Raw genomic sequence first — 19,577 nt, 5'->3', positions numbered from 1 at the left:
CTATAATTTTAAACTAGCATTTAAATACCTAACTAACTAATCCCTTCCACCTACACAATGCTCATATCCCTCTAAATGGAAGTGGATCATATGCCTTTTCTGCTTTAAAAACTTAATTATGATCATCTCAAGGTTTGGAAAGTCTGAGATGTAATTATTGAAAATATATTTTAAATAAAGTGTGAATCATTGTTTTGTACAGCTTTATAATAAAGAATATTTACTCTAGTTCTTGATCTCATAATCACTTGTATACTTTCATTACCACAAAGTATTTGTAGGGAAGTTGCATGAGAAAAAATTTGCAATTGATTAATCTTTAGTTTTTGCATTATTAAACAAGAAATACAATCAAAAGCAATATACTGCAAATAGCTTAAAATAATGAAAACTTTAGTAGAATAGGCTACACCTGTGGTGAAAAGATTAGAGAAAATATGTCAATGTTAGAGTACTTAGCGCAGTTCTGGTTGCAACACTATTGGAAGGACAGGAGGAACTACTTTTCCCACAGAGTGGTGAATCTGTGGAATTATCCGCTCAGTAAAGCAGTACAGGCTAACTCATTAAATATATTTCACACACAGTTGGACATATTTTAGCAAAGGAGAGGAATTAAAGGTAATAGGGAAATGGCAGGTCGGTGGAGCTGAAGTCTATGGCCAGATATGCCACAATCTTATTGAATAGTGGATCAAGCTCAGTGGGTCAGGTGACCTACTTCTGCTCCGATTTCTTATGTTCTTATATCAGGATGTGATTACACTGGAGAGAGTGCAGGAGAGTTTCACCAGGATGTTGCTTGGATTGAAATTCTTTAGGTATGAGAGATTATTTAGGATGGTCTTGTTTCCTCTGGAGCAAACGAGAATGAGGGGTGATGATAGAAGTAAATAAGATTATGAAACGCAAAAATATGATAAGATAGTTAAAGTGCTTTTTACACACTAGTGGTATCAAAGACAAGAGTGTAAGGTTTAAGGTGAGAAGAAACTTTTTTGTTTGGAAAGGGAATTGGTGGTGAAGTGTTTTCTTTACAAAGAGAGTTGGAGGATATTGAAAACCTGCTGCCAGAGGGGGTGGTGGAATCAGATACAATTAACATGTGAAAAGGCATTCAGACAGATAGGCAAGGCATAGAAGAATATGCCCCAACGCAGACAAAAGGGATCAGTGTAGACAGTGGGGCAGGGCGAATCAGCAGGGATATGTTTCTGTATTGTACGACTCTATACACATGCAACATAAAAGTGCATACTATCCTGACTCACCTTAGAAATTTTCTTCTCTTTTTGGCTGAATCTTCTGGGGTTTTTAATAGCTTTCTCTTTTCCTTCTCAGGTGTCCGTAGAAATGCTTGTGCACATTTCAACCAATCACTTGCTGACCTGACGGAGCGCTGACTATATCCAGGGTCACAAGCAGATGCACTTGGCTGTATAGAAATAGGTGGAGTGGATTTTTCTGCTTGATCCTGTTCAGCTGTGCAGTCACTATTGGATGAAAATTCTAAAATATCTTCTGTTACCTAAAACATGAAAGATTCAAGTTACCTATACATGATTCTATTGTAAATCTGTCACTATATTGACAAAGCAAAGAAGCTGATTGAAGAAGTGTCTCACTTGTAGTCATACCACAGATCCTTTTACAAAATAAACAGGAAAATATTCCCAGAACTGAGCTACATTCAGGACCACCATACTTCTACTTTCTCCCACACACTGCACACAATTAAACATTAAATATGTACCATGAGTTGAAAACTTATTTCAGTTTATTTTTCATGTCAGTGACAATACTCTATTTTCATTTTTGCCTTCTCATTACTCTCAAAAATTTAAATAGTTGTCTGAAGACACATTTTAACTCTGGCTAAAATATTAAGCCCTAAACTTAAAAGTACATTGTACAGAAGTATATAAAAACAGTGGAAAAGGAGGAATCAAAGCAAAGGTGTTATATATTCTCAATTCATTTCCTCAGCACCATGAAAAAATAAGAACATCTCCAATTACACCCCTTTTGCTTAAGCGCAATATTATACTGGTAGGAGAATACCCCGAGAATCATCAATACTAACTCCTGATTATAGCACATGCCCTCTAATCCAGACACATCCTGGTGAACCTCTTCTGCACCTTCTCCAAAGCTCAACATTCTTCACCAGAACTGTACACAATACTCCTGATGCAGCTTAACTGGAGTTTTATAAAGCTGCAACATCACTTCCTGACTTTAGAACTGAATGCCTATGCTAATAAGCACCCTATCAACCCGTGTAGCCACATTCACAGAGCTATGAACTTGGACCCAAAGATCCCTCTGCTTATCAATACTGTTATAGACCTTGCCCTGTGTACCAGCCAATTTCTAAATGGACATTGAATGCATGAATATTACCTCACTTCCTTTAAAATTTCTGTTTTTTGCATTACTTATCTTAATTTAACTATTTAATATACACATATATACCTACAGTAATTCAGTTTTTTTATTATTTATCATGTACTGCATTATACTGTTGCCACAGTTAACAATTTCATAATATATGTCGGTGATATTAAATCTGACTCTGATTCTGTATGTCTCTTTTATATTTGATCTACCAAGCTGCAATATTTCACATTTAGCCGGGTTAAACACCATCTGCTACTTCTCAGCCCATATCCACAACTGATCTAGAACCTCTTGTATTCTTTGCCAGTCTTCTATACTATCCATAACACCACTAATTTTCGTATCATCTGCAAACCTACAACCCACCTATCCATATTTTCATCCAGGTCATTGAGAAACATCACAAACAAGAGGTTCCAGTACAAATCCCTGTGGAACACCATTAATCACAGACTTCCAGCTAGAATAAGTCCCTTCAACCATTACCCTCTGACTTCTATGGGCAAGTGAATTCTGAATCCAAACAGTCAATTCACCAAGGATCCCATGCATCTTAATCTTCTCGATAAGCCTCCCATGAAGGATCTTGTCAAACACCTCACTAAAATCCATGCATACAACATCCATAGCTCTACCTTGATCAATCGCCCTTGTCACCTCATCAAAAAACGCCCGCATCTCCTCCATTTCCCCCACTTCGGCCCTCACCCCATCCTCCCGCAACCACAACAGGGACAGAGTTCCCTTTGTCCTCACCTACCACCCCACCAGCCTCCAGATCCAGCACATTATCCTCCACAATTTCCGCCACCTTCAACAGGACCCCAGCACTAAGCACATCTTTTCCTCTCCACCCCTCTCCGCTTTCCGCAGGGATCGGTCCCTCCGCGACTCCCTTATCTGAACGTCCATCCCCACTGATCTCCCACCCGGCACTTCAAAGCCTAAGTGCTACACCTGTCCCTACACCTCATCTCTTGCCACCATTCAGGGCCCCAACCAGTCCTTCCAGGTGAGACAACACTTCAATTGTGAGCCTGTTGGTGTCACCTATTGCATCCGGTGCTCCCGGTGCGGCCTCCTCTACATCGGTGAAACCCGACGCAGATTGGGGGATCGCTTCGTCGAGCACCTCTGCTCCATCCGCCACAACAGACAGGATCTCCCAGTAGCCACCCACTTCAACTCTGCTTCCCATTCCCATTCAGATATGTCCATACATGGCCTCCTCTACTGCGATGATGAGGCTAAACTCAGGTTGGAGGAGCAACACCTCACATACCGTCGAGGTAGTCTCCAGCCCCTTGGTATGAACATAGAATTCTCCAACTTCCGGTAATTCCCTCCCCCTCCCTTCCTCTATCCCTATTTACCCCCTCCCCCAGCTCCCTCATGGTTCCGCCTCCTTCTTCTACTACCCATTGTTTTCAGGGCTATGATGTCAATGCTTCCCCTCCCCCACCCCTTTGTCTTTCAAATTACTGGTCTTTCAACTGAAGCTACAAGCACTCTTCAAATCCTTCCCCATCTTTCATTCTTCAGTCCTGACGAAGGGTTCCAGCCTGAAACGTCGGCTCATCGTTTCTAACTGATGCTGCCCGACCTGCTGAGTTCATCCAGCATACTGAAAGTGTTGCTTTGATCACAGCATCTGCAGATTATTTTGTGTTTATGAAGTATATCCCATCAGGCCCCAGGGACTTATCACCTAGATGGTCTTTAAAAGATCTAACACTATCTTTTCCTTTACCTTAAAATGTCCGAGCATATCAATACACTCAGCACTGATCTCCCTATTATCCAAGCCTTTCTCCTTGATAAATACTGATGTAAACTATTCATTAAGGTTCTTACTTACATTCTCCGCAAATATCCCTCCCCCCCGCCTTATTCTCGAGTGGTCCTATCCTTTCCCTAGTTATCCTCTTGCTCCTGATGTATATATAGAATAGCTTAGGATTCTCTTGCCAATTCTACTTGCCAAAAACTTTTCATAGCCCCTCCTGGCTTTCCTAATTCCTGTCTTGAGTTATTTTTTCTGGGCTTCTTTATAATCCTCAAGGGCTCTGTTTCATTTGACCTTCTTAAGCTTTACATTCTTTTCCTTTTTCTTCTTGACTAAATTAATCACTTGCCATCCTTGTCCTTTCTTTTTCCTGGAACATACCTGTCTTGTTCTCCTTGCAGTTGGTCTTTAAACACCCCCACGTCAGATGTGGAAACGCTCAAAACCAGTTTTTCCCAATTAACTCTCCCTAGGTCCTGCTTAACGCACCCATAATTTGTATTGCTCCAACTTAATACCCTCCTGCAAGGTCCAAACTTCTCCTTATCTATAGTTATCTTAAAACTTAAGGAGTTGTGGTCACTGTTCCCTAATTGTTCACTCGCTGAAAGTTTGGTCACTTGGCCAGGCTCTGAATCCAGAACTGGCTTGCCCACAGAAGGCAAAGAGTGGTTGTAGATGGGTCATATTCTGTATGGAGGTCAGTCACCAGTAGAGTGCCTCAGGGATCTGTTTTGGGACCCTTACTCTTCGTGATTTTTATAAATGACCTGGATGAGAAAGTGGAGGGATGGGTTAGTAAGTTTGCTGATGACACAAAGGTTGGAGGCATTGTGGACAGTGTGGCGGGCTGTCAAAGGTTACACTAGGACATTGATAGGATGCAAAACTGGGCTGAGAAGTGGCTAATGGAGTTCAACCCAGGTAAGTGTGAAGTGGTTCATTTTGGTAAGTCAAATATGATGGCAGAATATAGTATTAATGGTAAGACTCTTGGCAGTGTGAAGGATCAGAGGGATCTTGGGGACTGAGTCCACAGGACGCTCAAAGCAGCTGCGTATGTTGACTCTGTGGTTAAGAAGGCATACGGTGTATTGGCCTTCATCAATCATGGGAGTGAGTTTAGGAGCCGAGAGGTAATGTTGCAACTATATAGGACCCTGGTCAGACCCCACTTGGAGTACTGTGCTCAGTTCTGGTCACCTCACTACAGGAAGGATGTGGAAGCCATGGAAAGGGTGCAGAGGAGATTTACAAGGATGTTGCCCGGACTGGGAAGCATGCCTTATGAGAATAGGTTGAGTGAACTCGGCCTTCTCTCCTTGGAGCAATGGAGGATGAGAGGTGACCTGATAGAGGTGTGTAAGATGATGAGAGGCATTGATCGTGTGGATAGTCAGAGGCTTTTTCCCAGGGCTGAAATGGTTGCCACAAGAGCACACAGGTTTAAGGTGCTGGGGAGTAGATACAGAGGAGATGTCAGGGGTAAGTTTTTTACTCAGAGTGTGGTGAGTGCGTGGAATGGGCTGCCGGCAACAGTGGTGGAGGCGGATACGATAAGGTCTTTTAAGAGACTTTTGGATAGGTACATGGAGCTCAGAAAAATAGAGGGCTAGCCTAATAATTTCTAAGGTAGGGACATGTTTGGCACAACTTTGTGGACCGAAGGGCCTGTATTGTGCTGTAGATTTTCTATGTTTCTATTACCCAACACCAAGTCCCGCACAGCCCCTCATCTTGTTGGACTATGTTTTGCACACAATTGCTGAGCTCCCACCACCAACATTGTGTGATTATCATCTGGCCTAACGCTGGATTGCACCAGCCACTTTGTTGCTGCAATACAAGATTCCAAGATTGAGTACCTGTTACAAGTGATGCCCCAGATCTAAAAGTGTAATGGACTATGCTTAACTTTAGTCTGTTAATGCAGCTGCAGCAACACTCAAATACATCAAACCACTGTGCTTCATCAGCACCACATCTACCACCTAAACATTCACTCTCATCCGAGAACCATCTGTAAAATCAGAATCAGAATCATTATCACCAGCATGTGACGTGAAATTTGTTAACTTAGCAGCAGCAGTTCAATGCAATACATAATCTAGCAGAGAGAGAGAGAAAAAAAAATAAAACATAATAATAAATAAACAAGTAAATCAATTACATATATTGAATAGATTATTGAAAAATGTGCAAAAACAGAAATACTGTATACTAAAAAAAGTGAGGTAGTGTCCAAACCTTCAATGTCCATTCAGGAATCTGATGGTAGAGGGAAAGAAGCTGTTCCTGAATTGCTGAATGTGTGCCTTCAGGCTTCTGTATCTCCTACGTGATGGTAACAGTGAGAAAAGGGCATGGCCTGGGTGCTGGAGGTCCTTAATAATGGACGCTGCCTTTCTGAGACACTGCTCCCTAAAGATGTCCTGGGTACTTTGTAGGCTAGTGCCCAAGATGGAGCTGACTAGATTTACAACCTTCTGCAGTTTCTTTCAGTCCTGTGCAGTAGCCCCTCCATACCAGACAGTGATGCAGCCTGTCAGAATGCTCTCCACGGTACAAGTATAGAAGTTTTTGAGTGTATTTGTTGAAATGCCAAATCGCTTCAAACGCCAAATAAAGCCCAGTCACTTGTAAAACCTGCTGCAAAAGCACCACTCCTATATCAGACGGACAGCAGAGGCATGGGAATAGTATTACTTGCAGATTCCCTGCCAAATCATAGAACTATCCAATCTCTGAAACATTGTCACTGGGGTTTAAATGCTTGTAACTACCTACTGTGAGACTATCTTTATCAGGACTACAGCAGTTCATGGAGGTAACTCAACTTCACCTTCTCACAAAAAATTAGGAACAGACAAAAACTGTTGGTAATTTTACAGAATATGTTTACAAAAAGCCTGTCTTCATTCAAAAACAGAAATCAAAATTTCATAGGAATACAAATCAACCTGACAGACACAAGTGGTTCTGACCAGACGTGCTACATTCCAGTCTATTAAATCTCTGCAAAGCTGAAGGATGGGCACAAACTGTCAAATGCAGGACAGTGAAACCAACATATCTATCAGTTTGCTTGGTTTCTGGATCAACATGACCTGCCAAATAAGACCTGTCTAAAGATGAGAGTCACATTCATCTGAAGGGGAATCATGGCCCAGAGATGAGAGATCATCTATTTTTTTATTTATTTAATTTTAATATTTTTTTTACAATTTTTTGATTTTTGTATTTGACTGTTTTAATCCAAATAACCATTGTTTTGAACAATTTATATCCACTGTAATAGTTTTAAAAGTGTCTGTTCTCTGTTGCCTCCTGTCAAAGCATTCCCGGGCCTCAGTAGTAAGCCATCCAAGGTCTTGTTACACCTCACTTGCAGATGCAGAAGGTGGGACAGATTGCCCTCTACATCCAGACCATGCAAGTGCGTGCAGGCAAATGACTGTGGATCCAGCACTGGGCAATGGGCCATATCGAGCAAGATACACTCAGTGGCGACTTTATTAGGTATACATGTATACCTACTTGTTAATGCAAATATATAATCAGCCAATTGTGTGGCAGCAACTCAATGCATAAAACATGCAGACAAGGTCGAGGTTCAGTCGTTGTACAGACCAAACGTCAGAATGGAGAAGAAATGTGATCTAAGTGACTTGGACTGTGGAATGATTGTTGGTGCCAGATGGGGTGGTTTGAGTAACTCAGAAACTGCTGATCTAGGATTTTCAGATACATATGAGACTCTCGTTTACAGAGAAAGGTGCGAAAATCAAAAAGCATACCGTGAGCATCAGTAAAAACAAAAACACCTTGTTAATGTGAGAGGTCAGAGAATGGCCAGACTGATTCAAGGTGAAAGGAAGGCAACAGTAACTCAAATAATCATACATTAAAACATTGGCGTGTAGAATAGCATTTCTGAATCCATAACAAGTTGAACCTGGAAGTAGATGAGCTACACAGCAGCTGAAGACCATGAACTTACACTCAGTGGCCACTTTATTAAATACAGGAGGTACCTGATAAAGTAGCCTCAGAGTGCATATCCCAATAATGCAGACAACTGATTACAAATAATATAGCAGCCCAGTGGCACATTTGCAAAATACTGCTCCAGCATCCGGAGTCTGATCCTGACCTCCAGTGCTGCATGGAGTTTCTCACCATGACTATCTGGTTGCATCTTGGTGCACAGGTTTTCTCCTACATTCTAGAAACATGCAGGTTGCTAAGTTAGTTTCTACACTTGACCTGACTTAATTGGCTACTATAGAGAGTACAGGTCGAATATGGGGGAGGGGAAGGTAGAGAAAAATAAAGTGGATTAAGGGAGGATTAATATCAATGGGTATTTGATAGGCAGTGCTCACTCAGTCATCCTAAGCACCTTTAATTAGATCTATAATGACTATTGACTGACTGGTGGAAACACGTGTTAAGTTAAAATAGTGGAAAAAAGCATTCCGAGGATTTTTTTTTTGCTTGATTAAATTTGTTCAAATGTCATCATGGTGAAACTGTATTAGATGTAGCTTTCAATTCTAGTAGTAAACTCGAATTTGCTACAGTCTTCACTGTGAAAGACACTAGCAGAATGCCAGAAATACAAAGGCATCAGGGGGCAGAAGGAGCAGGTGCTTGGGAAGCTGACAAGTCTGAAGGTAAATAAGTCACTTGGACCAAATGCATCTCACCCCAGGGTTTTGAAGACGTAGCTGAAGAGACTGTGGAGGCATTAGTAATGATCTTTTAAGAATCACTAGATTCTGGAATGGTTCCAGAGGACTCGAAAATTGCAATGTCACTCCACTCTTTAAGAAGGGAAAGAGGCAGAAGAAAGAAACTTATCAGCCAGTTAGCCGGATTTCAGTGATTGGAAAGATTTTGGGGTCTGTTATTAAGGATGAGGTTCCGGGGTACTTGGAGGCACATGATAAAGTAGGCCAAAGTCTGTACTGTTTCCGAGGCAGGGTTTCCCAGCCTGTGGTCCATGGACCCCTCAGTTAATGGTAGGGGTCCATGGCATAAAAAAGCTCCTGCCTTAAGGGGGAATCTCGCTTGACAAATCTGTTGGGAGTATTTTGAGGAGATAAAAGGTAGGATAGACAAAGGAGAGTCAGAAAGCCTCTAATAAGGTGCCAAACGTGGGGCTGCTTAATCGGAGCCCGTGGTATTACAGGAAAGATACTAGCGATGGATAGAAGAATGGATGATTTGCAGGAGGCAAAGAGTGGGAATAAAGGGGGCTTTTGTGGTTGGTTGTGGCGACTAGTGGTGTGCTGCAGGGGTATATGTTGGCACCATGCCTTTACAAGTTATATATCAATGATTTGGGTGATGGAATTGTTGGCTTAGTGGCCAAATTTGAGGATGATACGAAGATAGTGGAGGAACAAGCAATGTTGAGGAAAGTTCGGCATCTGCAGAAGGCCTGAGACAGATTGGGTGAATGGGCAAAGAGGTTGCAAATAGAACATAGTGTAGGGAAGTACATGGTCATACACTTTGGTAAAAGGAATAAAGGTATGCACTATTCTCTGAATGGAAAAAATAATCAAAATTTAGAGGTGCAAAGGGACTTGGGAGTCTTCATGCAGATTCCCGAAAAGTTAACTTGCAGGTTGAGTTGCAATAAAGAAGGCAAATGTAATCATGAGGAATTCTGCAGTTACTGGAAATTCAAGCAATACACATCAAAGTTGCTGGTGAACGCAGCAGGGCAGGCAGCATCTCTAGGAAGAGGTACAGTTGACATTTCAGGCCGAGACCCTTCCAAATGTAATGTATTGGCAAATGTAATGTCAGCATTCACTTCAAGAGGACTAGAATACAAAAAACAAGGATATAATGCTGAGCCTTTATAAAACATTGATCAGACTGCACTTGGAGTATTATAAAGAGTTTTGGGCCTGATTTTAAGAAAAGATGTGCTGACATTGGACAGGGTACTGAGGAGGCTCTCAAGAATGATCCCAGGAATGAAAGGGTTAACATATGAGTAGCATTTAATGTCTCTGGGCCTGTTCTCAATGGAATTTAGATGAATGAGGGGGGGGATTTATTAAAAGGCAGTGATGCAATAGATGGAGAGGATGTTTCCTACAATGGGGGAGTCGAAGACCAGAGGGCACAGCCTCAGAGTGGAGGGACATCCATTTTGAACAGAGATGAGGAAAAATTTCTTAGCCATCTGTGGTGGATCTGTGCAATTCATTGCCACAGACAGCAGTGCAGGCCAAGTCGTTGTGTATATTCAAGACGGAGGTTGATACATTCCTAATTAATCAGGATATCAGAGGAAGGAAGCAAGAGAATGGGGTTGAGAAGGATAATAAATCAGCCATGATGGAATGGTGGAGCAGACTCAATGGGCTGAATCGCCTAATTCTGAACTATGTCTTATGGTCTTACAGAGTGAAAAGCTTGTCTTGCATTCTGTTTACTCAGGTGAAATCATTACACATTTTATTAAGCTGGAATAAAGTAAAATAATAACAATACAGGATAAAGTGCAAAAGCTACTGAAAAAGTGCAGTGCAGGTAAAAGATAGAGTACAAAATCGTCACCACTTTGAGGTTAAGAATCTGTCTTATTGAGTTCAAGACTCTGATCACAGCATGATAGAAGTTGTCCTTGAGCACGTTGGTACATGCATTGAGGCTTTTCTATCTTCTGCCTGATGGTAGAGGGGAAATGAGAGAATAACCGGGGTGGATGGGACACCTTTGATTATGGCAGCTGATTTACTGAGGCATCAAGGTTAGACAGAATCTATAAAGGGCAGGCTAGTTCCTGTAATGTACTGAACTATGTCTACAATTCTCGGCAGTTTCTTGTGGTCACGTGCAGAGCAGTTGCCATGCCAAGCTGTCCTGTATCCAGACTGAATGCTTTCTATGGTGCTGTGAAAAAAAAATGGAAAGACTCAACAGGGATATGCTGAGTTTCTTTAACCTCCTGCAGAAGTTGAGGCACTAATGAGTTTTCAATGTCATGACATCAGTGTGGTTGGACAATTAGTAATGTTCACACCTAGAGACCTGAAGCTCTCAGCATGTGCACTGCTCTTCTTTCTGAAGTCAATGGCCAGCTCCTTTGTTGACACTGAGGAAAGGGTGGTTGTCATGACAACATGTCACCAATATCTCAAGATACCAATATGGTTTTCAAATCAGTTAAAACTAACAGAATTGACTTTACTGGAACCTGCAATAAAAATAGAAAATTCAGTCAAGCAGATTTGTGGAAAGAGAAACCACTTAATGCTCTTGCACACACCTCTTCCTCAGTTTATTACACAAATGCTGCTTGAATGACTAACTTCTTTCAAAATAATCTGTTTTAATTTTCAAACAATCCTGGTTTTCAGAAAATAGAACAAACACTCATTGGAGTTTTTCAATTCTTTGGATAACACTAATTTATTAGCAAAAATGCCACAGAAAGACATCAACCAATATAAACATTGGTGGAGAAAACAAAACAACATAATCTTGTATCCAAGTAGTCCTTAGTTGTGAGAAACTACCTTAAGAACACATGCTATCAACCAACTTTCACCTGAAGAGAACAGAATCCACAAAAAGTAATAAGCACAAGATTAAAGTAGTAAACCCACAACCTATAGAATTCTTGAGGAAATAACTGAAGTAAATGACAATGGCAACTCAATAGATTATCTGCTTTGTCATAAGGCCATTAGGTAAAACTCCAAGTCTGATTTATTTTTTAAAAAGTCAATTAATATTGCGAACTTAACCAGTAACACAAAGCATTTGGAGAAGATGAACACAAACTTTTTGGCTAAAAATACATAAGGGTCAGATTACTACAAATAGTCCACAGTATCTACAAGCAATTATTTCAGTGATATCTATAACTATCTATATATGTATATATATATAAATATCTCTATATAATTCTATATATACAGTGGCATGCAAAAGTTTGGGCACCCTGATCAAAATTTCTGTGACTGTGAATAGTTAAGTGAGCAGAAGATGAACTGATTTTCAAAAGTCATAAAGTTAAAGATGAAACATTCTTTTCAACACTTTAAGCAAGATTAGTGTATTATTTTTGTTTTGAACAATTTTAGAGTGAAAAAAAAAGGAAAGGAGCACCATGCAAAAGTTTGGGCACAACAAGAGATTTGAGCTCTCAGATAACTTTTACCAAGGTCTCAGACCTTAATTAGCTTGTTAGGGCTATGGTTTGTTCACAGTCATCATTAGGAAAGGCCAGGTGATGCAAATTTCAAAACTTTATAAATACCCTGACTCCTCAAACCTTGTCCCAACAATCAACAGCCACGGGCTCCTCTAAGCTGCTGCCTAGCACTCTGAAAATTAAAATAAATGATGCCCACAAAGCAGGAGAAGGCTATAAGAAGATAGCAAAGCGTTTTCAGGTAGCCGTTTCCTCAGTTCCTAATGTAATTAAGAAATGGCAGTTAACAGAAATGGTGGAGGTCAAGTTGAAGTCTGGAAGACCAAGAAAACTTTCCGAGAGAATTGCTCATAGGATTGCTACAAAGGCAAGTCAAGACCCCCGTTTGACTGCAAAAGACCTTCAGGAAGATTTAGCAGACTCTGGAGTGGTGGTGCACTGTTTTACTGTGCAGCCACACCTGCACAAATATGACCTTAATGGAAGAGTCATCAGAAGAAAACCTTTCTTGCATCCTCACCACAAAATTCAGCGTCAGAAGTTTGCAAAGGAACATCTAAACAATCCTGATGCATTTTGGAAAAACAGAACTTTTTGGTCGCAATGAGCAAAGGTGTGTTTGGAGATAAAAGGGTGCAGAATTTCATGAAAAGAACACCTCTCCAAATGTTAAGCATGGGGGTGGATCAATCATGCTCTGGGCTTGTGTTGCAGCCAGTGGCACGGGGAACATTCCACTGGTAGAGGGAAGAATGAATTCAATTAAATACCAGCAAATTCTGGAAGCAAACATCACACCGTCTGTAAGAATGCTGAAGACGAAAGAAGATGGCTTCTACAACAGGATAATGATCCTAAACACACCTCAAAATCCACAATGGACAACCTCGAGGCGCAAGCTGAAAGTTTTGCCATGGCCCTCACGGTCCCCCGACCTAAACATCATTGAAAATCTGTGGACAGACCTCAAAAGAGCAGTCCATGCAAGACGGCCCAAGAATCTCACAGAACTAGAAGCCTTTTGCAAGGAATAATGGGCGAAAATCCCCCAAATAAGAATTGAAAGACTCTTAGCTGGCTACAGAAAGCATTTACAAGCTGTGATACTTGCCAAAGGGGGTGTTACTAAGTACTGCCATGTAGGGTGCCCAAACTTTTGCTTAGGGCCCTCTTCCTTTTTTATTATTTTCAAACTGTAAAAGATGGAAATAAAAAAGTAATCTTGCTTAAAATATTAAAGAAATGTGTCATCTTTAACTTCATGCCTTTTGGAAATCAGGTTATCTTTTACTCACTTGGCTATTCACAGTAACAGAAATTTTGACCGGGGTGCCCAAACTTTTGCATGCCACTGTATATCTATATCTATATACACACACACACACACTCCATAGTCAATCTAAACCTTCTCTCCAACACAGCTCATAACCCTCCATGTTCTTTTTACATCCACCTGCATACCTTAAGAGTGTTTTAAATATCCCTAAATATCCCTATTGTATCAGCCTCTACTGCCACAGCACCTACAACTCTGTAAAAAACTTAGCTCTGACATCTCCCCTAAGCATTCCTCCACTAACCTTAAATGAATGTTCTCTGATATTGGTCATTACTGCCCTAGGAAAAGGTGCTGGCTGCCCACTCGATCTACGCTACTCATAATTATATACATCTCTATTAAGGCACCTCATCCTCCATCACTCCAAACAGAAACGCCCCAGCTAATGCAAACTTTCTTCATAAGACATGTTCTCTAAGCCAGGCAGATTTCTGGTAAATACCCTCTGCACCCTGTGAAGGAAGCTTCCACATCCTTCCTATAATGAGGCGACCAGAACTGAACACAGTAATCTAACTGCAGTCTGAGCAGACTTTTACCGACATATTAATTTCTTGTGAGAGGATCACCATGATTGCTGTGAGTATGACCTGCTCAGCACTTCCAGCATTGTGTTTATATTTCATACTTCCACCTTCTGCAGTACGTTGTGTCACAGTGTAGCGGTGTGCTACACACAGCGCTAGAATAACCACACGGAGTCGGTGAGTTGGAGTTGCGATGAAAGAGATTTATTCAAACTTCGCGGCCTGCTTTAAAGCCTTCCCGTTCCCGCCCTCCCTGGGCGGGACTGCTGTGGGGAATGCCTATTCCCAGACCCTTTCCGCGCGCGGGATTTTCCCCCTGCTGGTGAAGATGGCCTGGCACCCTTTTTGGGGCTGGCCCTTTGCCTGCGCGCGCTGTTGTGAGCCAGTTCGTGTGTGCCAGAAAGTGGGTCGCCACATAACCCCCCCCCCCAGAACCCGCGATACCTCCCCCAATGTCCACAGTCTGGATCGGCCTCTGTTTGGGAGCTCTGCCCCTGCGCCGCGGTGCCTGAGCCTGGACCGGCTGTGCCAGGTCCACATGGGCCGGTTTGAGTCGTTCCACCGTGAAAACCTCCTCTCTCCCCCCAATGTCCAGCACGAACGTGGACCCATTGCTCCTGATCACCTTAAACGGCCCCTTGTAGGGCCGCTGTAGCGATGCCCGGTGTCCACCTCGTCGTACAAAAAGAAACTTACAGTTCTGCAGGTCTTTGGGTACGCAGGTCGGGCTCTGTCCGTGCTGTGAAGTGGGTATGGGGGCCAGGTTACCGAGCCTCTCATGTAGTCTGTCCAGGACTGCTGTGGGTTCTTCCTCTTGCCCCCTTGGGGCCGGTATGAACTCTCCTGGGACGACAAGGGGTGCGCCGTACACGAACTCGGCCGACGAGGTGTGCAGATCCTCTTTGGGCGCCGTGCGGATTCCGAGCAGGACCCAGGGAAGTTCGTCCACCCAGTTAGGCCCCTCCAGGCGGGCCATGAGAGCCGACTTCAGGTGACGGTGGAAACGCTCCACTAGTCCGTTCGACTGTAGGTGGTAGGCAGTTGTGTGGTGTAGCTGCGATCCTAAAAGGCTGGCCATAGCCAACCACAGGCTGGAGGTGAACTGGGCGCCCCTGTCGGAGGTAATGTGGGCCGGTACCCTGAAGCGGGCTACCCAAGTTGCGATCAGTGCTCGGGCGCAGGATTCGGAGGTGGTGTCGGTGAGCGGGACTGCCTCTGGCCATCTAGTGAACCGGTCTATCATAGTTAGGAGGTACCAAGCTCCTCGTGACACTGGCAGGGGCCCCATGATATCCACATGGATGTGGTCAAACCTCCAGCGGGTGGGTTCGAACCGCTGCGGCGGAGCCTTGGTGTGCCGCTGCACCTTGGCCGTTTGGCACTGCATGCACATTTTGGCCCATTCACTGACCTGTTTACAAAGCCCATGCCACACGAATCTGTTGGAGACCAGCTGGACGGTTGTCCTGATGGAGGGGTGCGCTAAGTTGTGAATGGATTCGTAAACCCGCCGGCGCCAAGACTGCTGGGACGACGGGGCGGGGTTGGCCGGTAGCTACGTCACATAGTAGGGTCCTCTCACCTGGACCTACGGGGAGGTCTTGGAGCTATAAACCGGAGACTGCAGTCCTGTAACTGGGGATCTCAGCGTCTGCCTGCTGTGCCTCTGCCAGCGCTGCATAGTCCACCCCCTGGGACAGGGCCTGTATGGTAGGTCTGGAAAGTGAGTCCGCCACGACGTTGTTCTTTCCAGAGACATGCCGGATGTCCGTCGTGTACTCGGAGATGTAGGACAGATGTCGCTGCTAGTGGGACGACCAGGGGTCGGACACCTTAGTGAACGCAAAGGTAAGCGGTTTGTGGTCTGTGAACGCGGTGAAGGGCCTACCTTCTAAGAAGTACCTGAAATGCCGGATTGCCAGGTATAGTGCCAATAGCTCCGGGTCGAAAGCACTGTATTTGCGTAGGTGTTTGCTGAAGAACGCCAGGGGTTGCCAGCGACCCTCGATGAGTTGTTCCAGCACTCCACCGACCGCTGTGTTGGATGCGTCCACCGTGAGGGCAGTAGGAACATCCGTTCTGGGGTGCACTAGCATCTCGGCGTTTGCTAAGGCTTCTTTGGTTTTAACGAAAGCGGTTGCGGCCTCTTCGTCCCAGGTAATGTCCTTGCCCTTACCCGACATCAGGGTGAACAGGGGGCGCATGGTTCGGGCTGCTGAGGGGAGGAAATGGTGGTAAAAATTCACCATACCCACGAATTCCTGCAAGCCTTTGATTGTGTTGGGTCGGGGGAAGTGGCGGACCGCGTCTACCTTGGCGGGCAGCGGGGTTGCCCCGTCTTTAGTAATCCTGTGGCCCAGGAAGTCGATGGTGTCGAGTCTGAACTGACATTTGGCTGGATTGATTGTAAGGCCGAATTCGCTCAGGCGGGAGTAGAGCTGGCGGAGGTGGGACAGATGCTCCTGCCGACTACTGCTGGCTATGAGGATGTCGTCCAAATAGATGAATGCAAAGTCCAGGTCGCGTCCCACCGCGTCCATTAGCCGCTGGAAAGTCTGCGCGGCATTCTTTAGACCAAACGGCATTCGGAGGAATTCAAAAAGTCCGAACGGGGTGATAAGTGCTGTTTTGGGGATGTCGTCTGGATGTACAGGGATTTGATGGTATCCCCGGACGAGATCTACCTTGGAAAAGATCCTTGCGCCGTGTAGGTTTGCTGCGAAGTCTTGAATGTGCGGCACAGGGTAGCGGTCTGGCGTTGTAGCCTCGTTCAGTCTGCGGTAGTCACCGCATGGTCTCCAGCCCCCCGTTGCCTTGGGCACCATGTGAAGAGGGGAGGCCCATGGGCTGTCGGACCGTCGTATGATCCCTAATTCCTCCATCTTCTTGAACTCCTCCTTCGCCAGTCGGAGCTTGTCCGGGGGAAGCTTTTGAGCACGGGCGTGGAGGGGTGGTCCCTGGGTCGGGATGTGGTGCTGTACTCCATGTCTGGGCATGGCTGCCGTGAACTGCGGTGTCAGTACTGATGGGAAATCCGCCAGGACCCTGGTGAATTCATCGTCGAACAGCGTGATGGAGTCCAGGTGTGGGGCTGGCAACTGTGCTTCACCCAGGGAGAACGTTTGAAAAGTCTTGGCGTGGACTAATCGCTTCCCTTGCAGGTCGACCAGCAGGCTGTGGGCTCGTAGAAAATCTGCCCCCAGCAGTGGTTGGGCCACGGCGGCCAGTGTGAAGTCCCACGTGAACCGGCTGGAGCTGAACTGTAGCCGCACCGTGCGGGTGCCGTAGGTTCGTATTGTGCTGCCATTAGCGGCCCTCAGGGTGGGTCCCGGTTCTCTGTTGCGGGTGTCGTAACTCGTTGGAGGTAAGACGCTGATCTCCGCTCCGGTGTCGACCAAAAAGCGGCATCCCGACTGCTTGTCCCAGACGTACTGGAGGCTGTCCTGATGGCCAGCCGCCGTAGCCATCAGCGGCGGCTGGCCCTGGCGTTTCCCGGGAATTTGCAGGGCGGTCTGCAGCAGCGGGCCTCTGTGCCCCACCGCTGGTGGTAGAAACACCATTGTTCGTTGGGCTCCTCACTCCCGTCGCCGGGTTTTGTAGGCTCTGCTGCCGGGCCTGGTCTGGTCTGTCATTGGGCACGGGGCTTGGTGATCTGTGCGACGGATGCCCCTCTCTCTTTCCTGGCATTCCACAGTACATCTGCTCGGGCCGCCACCTCCCAGGGGTTGCTGAAATCTGCGTCGGACAGCAGCAGGCATATGTCCTCGGGCAGTTGCTCTAGGAACGCCTGCTCAAACATGAGGCAGGGTTTGTGTCCTTCAGCCAGGGCCAGCATCTCGTTCATTAATGCTGACGGCGGCCTGTCTCCCAAACCATCCAGGTGCATTAAGCGGCGTGCTCGTTCGTGCCGTGAGAGTCCGAAAGTCCTTATGAGCAGGGCTTTGAATGCTGTGTATTTGCCGTCCTCCGGGGGCGACTGTATAAACTCCTCAACTTGTGCAGCAGTCTCCTGGTCGAGGGAGCTCAGCACGTAGTAGTAGCCAGTGGACTCCGAGGTTATCTGCTGAATGTGGAATTGTGCTTCTGCTTGTTCGGACCATAACTGGGGTCGCAGCGCCCAGAAGCTTGGCAGTTTTAACGAAACTGCGTGAACAGATGCAGCGTCAGTCATCCCTGGTTGAAATATCGTTTGGGCCGTCGGGGTCACCAATTGTAGCGATGTGCTACACACAGCGCTAGAATAACCACACGGAGTCGGTGAGTTAGAGTTGCGATGAAAGAGATTTATTCAAACTTCGTGGCCCGCTTTAAAGCCTTCCCGTTCCCGCCCTCCCTGGGTGGGATTGCTGTGGGGAATGCATATTCCCAGACCCTTTCTGCGCGCGGGATTTCCCCCCGCTGGTGAAGATGGCCTGGCACCCTTTTTGGGGCTGGCCCTCTGCCTGCGCGCGCTGTTGTGAGCCTGTTCGTGTGTGCCAGAAAGTGGGTCGCCACACTCCTTCATTTTTCATTCTTTCATGAGCATCTAAGTCCTTCCAACTTTCTATTTCAGATTCATTTATTCTTCTTTGAAGGCAAACACAAAATACACTTAATATCTCAACTATTAATTTTATTTCCAAAAATAATTTTTCTTGTCTGTTTATTTGATAACAGATTCCAACAATTTCCCAATAACTACTGTCAATCTAACTAGCCTAGTTTTTGATTTCCTCTTTCCACCTTTCTTGAATGGCCTGTTGTCTTCCAAAAGAATGAAATTATGCCAACTGCAGTGCAAGCTTTACATCAAAATGCATTGGCCCTCGTACTGCAGGTAAATGCCAGCAGTTCTGTAACAACTGCTAACACTTTCCTTGGTAAATGCAGGCAAGTATTGAACTTCAGCACATTAATGTTCAAATGAAGAAATGTTGAACTAGTTGATTTCAGCCACTGAATCTATCAGTATACTCTGCTATTGGATATTGTTGAGGAACATGTTCATGGACCACATGCCACTTTATATACAAATGTTACAGCAGGGAAAACCTAAGTTAAGAATAAGATAATTTGCCTATTTATAAATTTTGTACTTGCAGTAATAACTTCAATTATTTAAAAATGTTGCATTTTGGTCTATTTTCCATTGCTTATTTCTGGTGTCAGGGGCATCTAATATATTGCAGAAGCCGCATAATTTTGACAGGTGGTAAACTTGTGGTTGTGGCTTTGTTGTCTGTCACATTTGCTCTACCCATCTAAGTAAATGGTTTGATTGCCTAATTTCCTGGCAAAACAGAATGAGTCGGTCAGGTATGGGACATTATAGGTCAAAATGTTTGGATTGAACCAGGTTAA

General features: G+C 44.6%; 1 protein-coding gene across 3 annotated transcripts in view; it reads right to left on the bottom strand.

Moving 5' to 3' along the window:
• Window positions 1-19,577, bottom strand: part of spidr (scaffold protein involved in DNA repair) — a 282,041-nt gene that overhangs the window by 213,906 nt on the left and 48,558 nt on the right. For all 3 annotated transcript variants that reach the window (XM_063063232.1, XM_063063243.1, XM_063063237.1), the window contains one exon: window positions 1,272-1,528. In XM_063063232.1, coding sequence (XP_062919302.1) covers window positions 1,272-1,528 — 257 coding nt within the window. The remainder of the gene's footprint in view (window positions 1-1,271; window positions 1,529-19,577) is intronic.

Source organism: Mobula hypostoma, chromosome 1 (genome assembly GCF_963921235.1).
Source record: "Mobula hypostoma chromosome 1, sMobHyp1.1, whole genome shotgun sequence".
NCBI lineage: Eukaryota > Metazoa > Chordata > Chondrichthyes > Myliobatiformes > Myliobatidae > Mobula > Mobula hypostoma.
This window is presented reverse-complemented; position numbering and strand designations above follow the sequence as displayed.